The sequence below is a fragment of the Littorina saxatilis genome, linkage group LG7 (assembly GCF_037325665.1).
Source record: "Littorina saxatilis isolate snail1 linkage group LG7, US_GU_Lsax_2.0, whole genome shotgun sequence".
Classification (NCBI taxonomy): domain Eukaryota; kingdom Metazoa; phylum Mollusca; class Gastropoda; order Littorinimorpha; family Littorinidae; genus Littorina; species Littorina saxatilis.
The window spans coordinates 11,006,190-11,018,675 of record NC_090251.1 but is presented as its reverse complement, the minus strand read 5'-3'; the positions used below and the strand labels follow the sequence as shown (position 1 = coordinate 11,018,675).

General features: G+C 39.1%; 1 protein-coding gene across 3 annotated transcripts in view; it reads left to right on the top strand.

Annotated features, from left to right (window-relative positions):
• The window catches only part of LOC138970674 (oxysterol-binding protein-related protein 11-like), a 59,030-nt gene that overhangs the window by 10,882 nt on the left and 35,662 nt on the right, over window positions 1-12,486 (top strand). For all 3 annotated transcript variants that reach the window (XM_070343146.1, XM_070343145.1, XM_070343147.1), the window contains 7 exons: window positions 2,787-2,821; window positions 4,219-4,324; window positions 6,966-7,013; window positions 7,935-8,016; window positions 8,476-8,555; window positions 10,762-10,889; window positions 12,005-12,113. In XM_070343146.1, coding sequence (XP_070199247.1) covers window positions 2,787-2,821; window positions 4,219-4,324; window positions 6,966-7,013; window positions 7,935-8,016; window positions 8,476-8,555; window positions 10,762-10,889; window positions 12,005-12,113 — 588 coding nt within the window. The remainder of the gene's footprint in view (window positions 1-2,786; window positions 2,822-4,218; window positions 4,325-6,965; window positions 7,014-7,934; window positions 8,017-8,475; window positions 8,556-10,761; window positions 10,890-12,004; window positions 12,114-12,486) is intronic.

Here is a 12,486-nt window from a genome sequence, read left to right as displayed (position 1 = left end):
GTACAGTCGGATTTATTATTGCATGACCACATGTTTCAGATACATGCTTATAATATATAAATTATATGAATCTGACCTGTCTCACTAAAAGTATGGGTTGATTCACTCTTTGACAACCCATACAAACACAACACAATTATTTTCGGAATTCGTCTATAACTATAAGCCAGTGCTAGTGGTGCATGTGCACATAACAAATCACAGTTATTGACAATTGGATTGAGCCAGTATGTACGTATGATCAATAAGTGGTTGCATTAGACACTGTAGTGTGATCGTTTAGGTCATGGGCGACCTGATTGTGACACAGCTGGTTTTCATTCAACTTGGAGATTAGAGACTTATTCAGTTAAATTGTTTTTGATGGTTGTTTTGTGTATATATTTCGTTTGTTGATCACGGTGGTACTTGCAGTGATAGGAGTTTAGGACACTGAACCTCGGAAAGAGTCCTTAAACTACAGGGTGTCCTTAAACATGACCAGTATATTTTGGTCATTTTTTACATTTAGTCAAACCCCCCGCGGCTTAGGGGGAAGAATTTACCCGATGCTCCCCAGCATGTCGTAAGAGGCGAGTAACGGATTCTGTTTCTCTTTTTACCCTTGTTAAGTGTTTCTTGTATAGAATATAGTCAATTTTTGTACAGATTTTAGTCAAGCAGTATGTAAGAAATGTTAAGTCCTTTGTACTGGAAACTTGCATTCTCCCAGTATTTAGGTAATACATTGTACATGTACTACGTTGCAAGCCCCAGTAGTGGAGCAAATTTTTGATTAGTGCTTTTGTGAACAAAAAACAATTGACAAGTGGCTCTATCCCATCTCCCCCCTTTCCCCGTCGCGATATAACCTTTGTGGTTGAAAACGACGTTAAACACCAAATAAAGAAAGAAAGACATTTAGTCAAGTTATGACTAAATGTTTTAACATAGAGGGGGGAATCGAGACGAGGGTCGTGGTGTGTGTGTCTGTGCGTGTGTGTGTGTGTGTAGAGCGATTCAGAGTAAACTACTGGACCGATCTTTATGAAATTTTACATGAGAGTTCCTGGGTATGATATCCCCAGACGTTTTTTTCATTTTTTTGATAAATGTCTTTTATGATGTCATATCCGGCTTTTTGTAAAAGTTGAGGTGGCACTGTCACACCTTCATTTTTCAATCAAATTGATTGAAATTTTGGCCAAGCAATCTTCGACGAAGGCCGGACTTTGGTATTGCATTTGAGCATGTAGGCTTAAAAATTAATGAATGACTTTGGTCATTAAAAATCTGAAAATTGTAATGAAAAATATTTTTTTATAAAACGATCCAAAATTACTTTTATTTTATTCTTCATCATGTTCTGATTCCAAAAACATATACATATGTTATATTCGGATTAAAAACAAGCTCTGAAAATTAAAAATATAAAAATTATTATTAAAATTAAATTTCCGAAATCGATTTAAAAACAATTTCATCTTATTCCTTGTCGGCTCCTGATTCCAAAAACATATAAATATGATATGTTTGGATTAAAAACACACTCAGAAAGTTGAAACGAAGAGAGGTATAGGTACAGTAAAACGTGCTATGCAGCACAGCGCAACCGCTACCGCGCTAAACATGTACAGGCTCGTCACTTTCACTGTCTTTTGCACTAGCTGCGGACTACGGTCATTGTGAAAAAAAATGCAGTCCGTTCAGTTTCATTCTGTGAGTTCCACAGCTTGACTAAATGTAGTAATTTCGCCTTACGCGACTTGTTTACACTTACAAAGGGACAAGGGGAGGTGTCCTTTGTTCATTATTGGGAGGGACTGTCCTATGGGGGTGGTGGGGGCTGAAATTGCAGGTTACCACTACCACTGTGTAACAAAATTAAAATTATGCACAGTAGTCCCAAGAGAGCGGTGCAGAGTTAATTAGAACACATGTGTGAGAGAAAAAAATCTTCATTAAAATGGTGGTCTCAGGATGAACAAAGCACAGCTGTTGCCAACTTGTTTTTGCAATCAATTTTATTTGAGTTAGGCCAAAAAAAAAATAGGTCTGTTTACGGTAACATAGGCCAAAAAAATTGGGTCGGTAGGTCAGGATTTTTTTTTTCTCCAAAAACCCATATTTTTACGTTATTTTGCAAAAAAAACAAGATTGTTTTTTTTTCTTTTTTTTTTTTCCCCCAAATGCCAAAAAAAAGTCTAGGGTCGCGCGAAAAAAATAGGGTCGGTCGGGTTACCGTAAACAGACTATTTTTTTATTTGGCCTTATGTATACATGTACTACACAATTTATGTAAAACACAAGAAAAGCCATGTTGTACAAAGTAACACATACATTTATCATGTGTTATTACAGGCTTTTACACCTTATTTTATGGCATGCTGTAAGTGTAAACATTTGTAGTGAAAAAGTCAATAACATAACAAAGTCAAAAGTTAAAAAGCTTTCTGTTGTGTACTGGGATGATTAAAGAATTGCAAGCTGTTCAGTTGAATTTCTCAATCGTTTGATTTCTCGATCGTTTGTAATGTGCGTTTGTGGTAAAAATGTCATGACATGTGTGCACTAAACCATTTTTGTGAACTGCATAGCTGCATGTTTTCTTTCCTTTTTCTTTCTGTTTGTTGAAGATTTTGCTTCTTTTTTTGGTGCTTTTTGGTTTGTTTGAATAATAATGTTTTAAGCGCATAGTGCTTTTAGTTATGCGCAATAGAAATCTCCTTAATAAATAAATAAATAAAATGTTCTAGTTCTAGGGTTAAAATACTTCTATCATCTGATTTGATTTTCTTGTGTTTCAGGAATTTGAAGACGTAGAACAGGGTAAAAACCCAAGGTATGGTTTTCATTTGATTCAGAATGTATTGTCATTTGTATGCCTGTTTGAAAATGGGCTTTATCCTACATACGTGAGAGAGACACTCGTGAGATATGCCGTTCAAATCACACGTGTGTATAACATGTAAATGAGGTCATGTCAAGCAAGTCTGGCAGGGACCTGTTTTTCCACTGCTTATGATGCCAGTCACTGAGATAAACATCATCATAGAAAACAAAAAATGCGCTCGCTAATTACCCTCGATGAATTTTTAGAACTAAGACGTCACGCCACACTTTGAAAGTGACGTTTCTTTGCTTTGACGTAATAGATTGCACGAGGCTTTAGAAGAGATCGAGGCTCCAAAACAAGCGTCTTCAATTTAGCTGCCTCGACTGCAGGACATTTTCAGTAACGTAAGTACAGTTTGTAGGATAAACAGAATACTACATGGCTATTGCTGTTTTATACCAGATTTACACTCGTTGCTTTTTCAAATAGTGAACAGCTCGCTTTCGCTCGCAGTTCAATATTTAAAAAACCAACTCGTGTAAATCTGGTACTATACACAGCAAGCCATGTAGTATTCTCTATGTCCCAATGGCATGCATATAAGCCAATAAAATATACTTTGTGTCTAATAGTAATACCTTTTCCTCCAGTTCATTGTGTCCTTCAACATGAAGTGTTTTCCTTGATGCTGTCATTACATTAATCAATTAAATGTGCGTTATCATAATGTCAGAAAACAGTGTTTTGAAAGTCCAATGAACAAGTTCTTACAATTAAGAAAAGAATAGGTGGGTTTGGTTATTGTTTGGAAACTCATTAGATACCTTTTGTGTTTTGTTTCTTTCTCTTTGTTCTCTGTTCATGCCCTAATCACTTGGTGATAAAGCTGAATTATTGTGCCTCCAGCTGTAATATGATATGAGGAAAAAAATTGTCTATTCATTTATACACAGTCATGCACAATCGATATGCAGACACTTTTGAACATGGATAAATTGTATGTTGATATAAAGAAGCAACAAGATATATTTGCATTGTATCTTTATCACCCCTCAAGTAAGATAGTGATTACCAAAAGTGATTGACACTAACAGAGACATGCACTCATAGTCATACACATAAATCTCATCCCTACCACCAACCCATGGGGATTTGGTGTAAAAAATGGTACTGAGTGCGCACATAAACACATGCCTATGCATTGTAACCTCTCTTTCTCTCTCTCTCTCTCTCTCTCTCTCTCTCTCTCTCTCTCTCTCTCTCTCTCTCTCTCTCTCTCTCTCTCTCTCTCTCTCTCTCTCTCTCTCTCTCTCTCTCTCTCTCTCTCTCTCTCTCTCTCATTTCACAGTAACACCTGGTTTCAGCAATTTCAAGCCATAATTGTTAATATGTTTCCCACACAGGCCAAAGATGGAGGGTCAGCTACTGAAATTTACCAACCTGATGAAGGGATGGCAGACGCGCTGGTTTCTCTTGGAGCCAGACTCAGGGATGCTGGAGTACTTTGAAGTCAGTCTCTGTTTTAAAGTCTAACCCCCTTTGTAAGATCTCTCTATTTTTAACCTTCACCGTTCTTCCTGGGGCGTGAACAACCCAGAGACTCACAAAAGTGTCTATGTCTCTAAAGCTATTGGGAGTTTTTGATTGAGACTTCATGTAATCCTCAAACATTACAGTACATGTATACCTTCCTATCAACCAATTTGTAAAGGATTATCTTTGTAAATAAACAAATAATCAATGACGTCATTTGAATTATATACACAGTCCGGATGATGTGGACAACCCATATGGAATTAAACAAGTCGCGTAAGGCGAAATCACTACATTTAGTCAAGCTGTGGAACTCACAGAATGAAACTGAACGTAGTCCGCCGCTAGTGCAAAAGGCAGTGAAAGTGACGAGCCTGTTTGGCGCGGCAGCGGTTGCGCTGTGCTTCATAGCACGCTTTACTGTAGCTCTCTTCGTTTTAACTTTCTGAGCGTGTTTTTAATCCAAACATATCATATCTATATGTTTTTGGAATCAGGAACCGACAAGGAATAAGATGAAATAGTTTTTGAATCGATTTCGGAAATTTAATTTTGATCATAATTTTTATATTTTTAATTTTCAGAGATTGTTTTTAATCCAAATATAACATATGTATATGTTTTTGGAATCAGAAAATGACGAAGAATAAGATGAAATTGTTTTTGGATCGTTTAATACAAAAATAATTTTAATTACAAGTTTCCGATTTTTAATGACCAAACTCACTCATTAGTTTTTAAGCCACCAAGCTGAAATGCAATACCAAACCCCGGCCTTCGTCAAAGATTGATTTGCCAAAATTTCAATCAATTTAATTGAAAAATGAGGGTGTGACAGTGCCGCCTCAACTTTTACAAAAAGCCGGATATGACGTCATCAAAGATATTTATCGAAAAAAAGAAAAAAACGTCCGGGGATATCATACCCAGGAACTCTCATGTCAAATTTCATAAAGATCGGCCCAGTAGTTTAGTCTGAATCGCTCTACACACACACACACACACAGACAGACACACACACACACACGCACACACACACACACACACACACACACACTCACTCACACACATACACCACGACCCTCGTCTCGATTCCCCCCTCTATGTTAAAACATTTAGTCAAAACTTGACTAAATGTAAAAAGGCATGTTAATTTGTACTGTGTTTATCTGTATTCAGATGGCGTGGGTCGTGTAGAACCCATACTCTGAAAAGAGGCGGTAAATAGTTTATCCCTATTCAGATGGCGTGGGTCGTGTACGACCCATACTTTTTACGTTGAGTCCTTCTTTAGAAAGTATGGTTCGTACACGACCCACATCATCCGGACTGTGTAGTCCTAAACGTGACCCGGTGAAGGTTAAGACCCCCCCCCCCCCCTCCCCCCTGCATTTTCACATTTTCTGCTCATCTCCTCTGTAAATTTACCTCCATTTTGAAGACTACCTCTTTTTTAAGACCTGATTTTCTCAGTTTTGGGGGTCTTGAAAGGGTTGTTCCGCTGTATTTTGTTTGGTTGGTTGTGTGTTGTTTCTTCATTTCTTTGTTGTCTTTTCTCTGGGCGGGGATATAGCTCAGTTGGTAGCGGGGATATAGCTCAGTTGGTAGCGCGCTGGATTTGTATTCAGTTGGCCGCTGTCAGCGTGAGTTCGATCCCAGGTTCGGCGGAAATTTATTTCACAGAGTCAACTTTGTGTGCAGACTCTCTTCGGTGTCCGAACCTCCCCCCGTGTACACTACATTGGGTGTGCACGTTAAAGATCCCACGATTGACAAAAGGGTCTTTCCTGGCAAAATTGCTTAGGCACAGTTAATAATTGTCTACCTATACCCGTGTGACTTGGAATAATAGGCCGTGAAAGGTAAATATGCGCCGAAATGGCTGCAATCTATTGGCCGTATAAAATTTCATCTCACACGGCATCACTGCAGAGCGCCTAGAACTGTACCCACGGAATATGCGCGATATAAGACTCATTGATTGATTGATTGATTGTCTTTCTATTTTCTACCTTCTTTTCTTTCTGTTCGTTTTCTTATCGTAATTTCTTTCTTTGTATTTCATCTTTCTTGCTTACTTACTTCCTTCCATCTTCCTTCAGTCCATTTTTTTTAGCTTCAAGATGTACAATTTATATTATTTGACTTTAGTTTATATTGGTACATAGAGGGAGAGGGAGTGACTCAGACTGTAAGCCACACAGAAACACACATTGAAATTGTTGTGGGCATGAAAAGCATGGTGACAATTGGTAGTGAAACTTATAATTGTTGTTTCGAGCGGAGATCTTTTTTTCCTCGTTAAGTATTAAGGATAGCACAAAAGAGTAAATGTTGTTGTATTTAAAAAGAGCTTATGGCAGCTGATCTTTTCCTTATAAATTTCAATGTGACCTAAGTTTCTATTTTTGGATTGATCCCTGATTTAAGCCTTGACACCGTGTATTAAGCCTTGGAAACAAAATTCAGGATTTAAGGGACTACTTATAGTTATATCTTCTAGTGCAGTTCTAGGTATTTCTGCTGTTGTTTGTGTTCATATTGATACTCAGTTAATTGCTATATTCTGTGTTAATTAAATTCTTTTTTGAGAGAGACATGGTGTTGTCTGTTTCAGAAAGAAGAACACAAGAAACAGCGTCCAAGAGGTTGTGTGCATCTAGCTGTAAGAAGTTTTATTTTGTATTTTCTGTTACGTTGTAACCATTTTTAGGTTGTCTTAGACATTGTTGTGATTATGAAAAAAAGTATTCTTATTATTTTCCCGCAGTGGGGCACTGCGGTTATGAAATTAAAGGCCCCTCCTGTTTTTGGAACCGCAGGAGCTTTCTAGTTTGCTGTTAGGTAGATTTTTGGTTCCTCTTTCCTGTCATGCTCTCTTTTTCTTCATGAATTCTTTTCTTTTTTCTGCCTTCTTGCTCATTCACCTGTATTTTTTCCAAAAATCTCTTCTCTTGCCGCTTGTCTCGCGATTCATGTATAGTTTAATCTGTTAGTGTTCTGATGTAAGTCCAGCAGTAGATAGGTTAAGCCTATTTTAACATACTGGAAACTGGTAATCTTCCAGTAGGTATTAATTTAGTTTTACTAAAGCCTGCTGGGACACAAGTAATGGGTTAGTGCATTTGTAAACAGGAATCGCTTGACAAGTGGCCCCCTTCATCCCCCCCTTCCTCGTCCTGATATGGCTCTGCGTAGTCGGCTGGACGTTAAGCAACAAATAAACAAACAAACAAACAAAATTCTTATTATTTGATTCCCCAATACGGAGAGTCGTAAGAGTCATCAGTTTTAGGCTGCCCGGTCGTCTATTGAAGAACAAAATTCATGTAGAACTTAGAAACTTCACACTCTTCTAGAGTGCAATGGCATGCAGACAGATGAAAGTCTGGTTGACCTTTGACATTCACTGTATGTATCAAGCCTTTCATGATCCCAATTTGTTTGGAAAGTTTGTTCGATTTCTGTCAAAGTTCAATTTCACTGTTGAGGCAAAAACGAAAGTCCCCTAACAGTTCGATCTTACCTTAGCCTAGAAACTTGTAACATATTATACAACTACAAATCAAGTTTTGGCTGTTTTCAGGCTGCGATCATCAGCCCCTCTGAAGAAGACTCGCAAACATTCACAGTCACGGCTGCAAATGGGGAGGCCTTCAAACTAAGAGGTATGTGTATTTTATGTGTGTGTATGTGTGTGTGTGTGTGTGTGTGTGTGTGTGTGTGTGTGTGTGTGTGTGTGTGCGTGTGTGTCCGTGTGTCTGTGTGTGTCTGTGTGTGTGTGTCTGTCTGTGTCTGTGTGTGTCTGTGTGTGTGTGTGTGTGTGTGTGTGTGTGTGTGTGTGTGTGTGTGTGTCTGTGTGTATGAGAATGTCTTTTGTGGTCTGACTTTGTTTTTCTTACTCCTAGTGGTTGGTGTGCATTTTTTTCTTGTGTAAGTTGCTGCTTGAACAGCAGTTTGAAATGCAATTTTTTTTTCTTGCCTGTTTTGTTATCTGTTCAAATGTGGAAATCATTGCAACAGGTAATATCAGATCGGACACACAAAAAAGGGTGCCTCTTTTGTTGCTGCATGGACTAAGTGAAAAAAATAGCATCTTTATACAAATGCTTGTTTTTTTTTGTCAGCATCTGATGCACGAGAAAGACAGCACTGGGTCGACCGTCTACGGTCAACGGCTGAATACCACACAGCCAACATTGCACAGGTATGTAATGCTTCAGTGTATGTGCTGGGTGATTGGTAGACAGTTTTTGTTTCAAAAGTGGGAGTTGTGGGAAGACTAACTCCCACAAAAAACAGCCATGGTTACTAGTCCAACAGTATAACAGCTACATGTATTTTATCTTGATACAGAAAATGTATGACAAATTATGCAAACAAAATCGATACGGATGACTGCTAAACGTATCCTTTTCTGTTATTTCCGAAAAGAAACCGAGGGATTAAAGCTGAAATTTCCAATTTACTCCAGCACAGTGCTAGCTCCTTTGTAAAGTTCTGAGTTCTTTTCTGCTAATGAAGTTATGACACTAGGTTTAATACTTATTGATTGAGAATTTGTTTAAGGTAGATTAGAAACTCGTTGTATTTGGATTTGCTATACAGTTAATTCAAAGCAGGTTAATAATGTTAACTCACCAGATAATTCAAAATCTCACGGGTGCCATCATAAGTCTATTACAAAGTGCATGATTGATGTAAAATACAGTGGTACCTCTCTTTACAGTGGCTCTCTTTACAGTGGTACCTCTCTTTACAGTGGCTCTCTTTACAGTGGTACCTCTCTTTACGACCCCTCTCTTTTACGAGTCCCTCAGTATTACGACCGACTTTTCTCTGACGGATTTTTTCTCCTTCTTTGTCTTAGTATTTCTCACTTCCATATTACGTCCCCCTCTCTAATACGACATACGACCGTCCGTACATGGACTTATAACGACTTTTCCCAAAATTATTACGGGTTTGGTTTACTCTAACTTATATCTCCAGTCGAGTGAGTAAGCGATACGGACACAAACACGTGCTGAAATCCTGTCCGTGTACAACATCGCTTCGGCACGCAAACGGCTGAAGCCATGGTTTTTCGTTTCTATCTCAGTTCATTACTTTATATTGAATAGATAAAGGTCATTCGCAAGATGTCTGCTTCATTTTGCAAAGAACTGTGCAGAAACTCCTACCTTTTAAACACGCAAAGTTACAGAAACGTTATGAAAGTAATCCGAACATCGAACCAAAACCGACAAACATGGGTTTTGAAATCTGGAACTGTTCTTGGTTTTCCCCGATCCGTGACCGAATGACGCGATATACAACCACGCGTTCGTTTGAATCAATAAATTCTCCTCAAAATCCCGTCGGTGAAGTTTGAAGGTGAGCAGTGGAGTGTCCTAAATTACTCAAGTCTGTGGACAGTCCGTAGTGCAGTTGTCCCTTGAATGAGCGAGTCAAGTTTCATCGTGAAAACTGACGCTTTTGGCTACAATTTTACATCAGTTTCAACACACTGCCGCGGCTCTTATTTGTTTTGTTCCTTGCGTTTGGGACACTTTTCTTTGTTTTTAACCAAATCGTTGCTGGGTATCGTATGACTATGATTAGTAGCTGGTATCGACATCGATGTGCATGTTTTGGGACCGCATGCTTTCGTTTGACCTGTTTCTTTATTTCAAACCTTAACCCACGAGTAGTCGCGGGGCTTGATTAAACAAGCAAGAAAACTGTGTGGGTAATTAATTGAATAGAAAACAGGTTACCATTATCGTTTAAGGAAAGAATAACATTTTGTGGGCGGCATCAATCAAAATGCCAATGTCATTCCGGATCATTGACGGACCGGACATAACAAAACTATCCTCCATGTTACGACCCCTCCATATAACGACCGAATTTCGGTTACATTTTCAAAGTCGTTAGATAGAGGTACCACTGTATCACAGCAGTGGATTATACTTCCATTACCAAGTGCATGGTTGATGCAAAATCTCACGGAATGGATTAACAAGCGCCGCCGCCATTACAAAGTGCATGAGTGATGAAAAATCTCACGGGAATGGAGTATACATCCATTACAAAGTGCATGATTGATGCAAAATCTCACGGAATGGATTAACAAGCGCCATTACAAAGTGCATGATTGATGAAAAATCTCACGGGAATGGAGTATACATCCATTACAAAGTGCATGATTGATGCAAAATCTCATGGGAATGGAGTATACTTCCATTACAATGTGCATGAATGATGCAAAATCTCACGGGAATGGAGTATACATCCATTACAAAGTGCATGATTGATGCAAAATCTCATGGGAATGGAGTATACTTCCATTACAATGTGCATGAATGATGCAAAATCTCACGGGAATGGATTAACAAGGGCCATTACAAGGTGCATGCTCTTGTCTGCAGCAACCGCACCAACCGAGTCACTCGGCATCGAGTAAAGAGGGCAGCACACCGCGGCGACTGGAGGCGTCCCATCGATTGAGAGGTCACTACAGCAGTGAGGAAAGTGTCCACAGCACGGCTGGGGCAAGGTGAGGACAGTGGAACCTGCCTGTTAATGCCAGCTGAAACAACAAAATAGTGCATGTTTGTGTGCGTTCAATCATAAAAACTAAAAGGAATTCTAACCAGAATGAATCGATGCATAAATGTTATTTGTATTTTTGACCAACATATGACATTTAACACAGATTTCGACAGTCATTGTTCACCTCCACCGCTAGCAAGGTCTCTGAGGAACACTGACTGTCACAATCTGTGTAAAATGTCATATTTTGGTCAAAAATAGTAATGACGACCGAAAGTCCGGACTCCTAACAGAAGAGCTGGACAAAGCAAACCGCTCGCTCATTCAATATTCCTTTCATTATTTGGCACAGTTTTTGAGCAATTTTGAGCAAATCATTGCAGGTGTTTTTAAATTACAGTACAACGAATGTCCTTTGAACTTTTTAAGGTCCAAATCATCAGAAAACTTTCTAATATGGCGCCTTCGGTATTCTATCTTTTAGCGAGGGATATTTCTGAAACATGTGGACAAGGAGCATGTGTGAAAAGTTTGCCTCAGCAAAAGCAGGAGTATTCACTCTTTCAAAACTCATACAAACATGACAAGAGTTATTTCCGAAGTTAATCTGTTAACAGTAAAACTGGCAAACCGTAAGGGTCTTTGAAAGCGGTTGGTCTGGCTGATGAAGCGTGGGTTGACGGGCGTGGTGGTTAAGATGTCGGCCTCCTTATCGGGAGGTCGTGAGTTCGAATCCCGGTCGCTGCCGCCTGGTGGGTTAAGAGTGGAAATTTTTCCGATCTCCCAGGTCAACTTATGCGCAGACCTGCTAGTGACTTAACCCCCTTCATGTGTTCACGCAAGCACAAGACAAAGTGCGCACGGAAAAGATCCTGTAATCCATGTCGGAGTTCAGTGAGTTATGGAAACACAAAAATACCCAGCATGCCTACTCAACAAAAGCGGAGTGAAGCTGACTAGTGTGGGGAACCCAAATGGGCAAACGAGCTCACACGTAACCAGAAAATTCTGGAACGCTGAAGAAGAAGGAAAAGCGTGGGTTGATTTATTTATTGATTGATTAATTGATTTAGCTGATGGAACATTGATTGATTGGTTGATTGTCTTTTTCTTGAGCAGTAGACAGCATACGGAAGCAAGTGGCGGCATAGCATCCCCTTTCATTGAAGTCCAGGAGTACCTCACGGAAGCCTTCGACTACTCTGAAAGACTCAATGAAAAAATTTGCGTGAGTTCATTGATTTTATTTGGTTTTACTTTAGGGCTATTGGTTTGGTTGAGACGCTTTCCTTTGCACTTCAAATGATTAAAAAATCTGTCTCAGATGAGTTGAACTTTTCCCAAATGGCCTAAGTGCCTATATAGGCCTCACATATATGCTACAGCTGAATTCTAAAGAGAATGGGTGTTTTCTGCTGTAACCAGTGGTATGATTCTAGCTGATGATCATGATATTTTATAAGCAGTAAAAGTTTCACTTGTGGCCGTCTACCGTATTGGGGACATGTTTCAATGGCCATTACCTATTTAAAAGCACAGTAAGCCTCCCGTAAACCATCACAGATACTGTCAGGCTTTTACACACAGAACAAACACCCTTC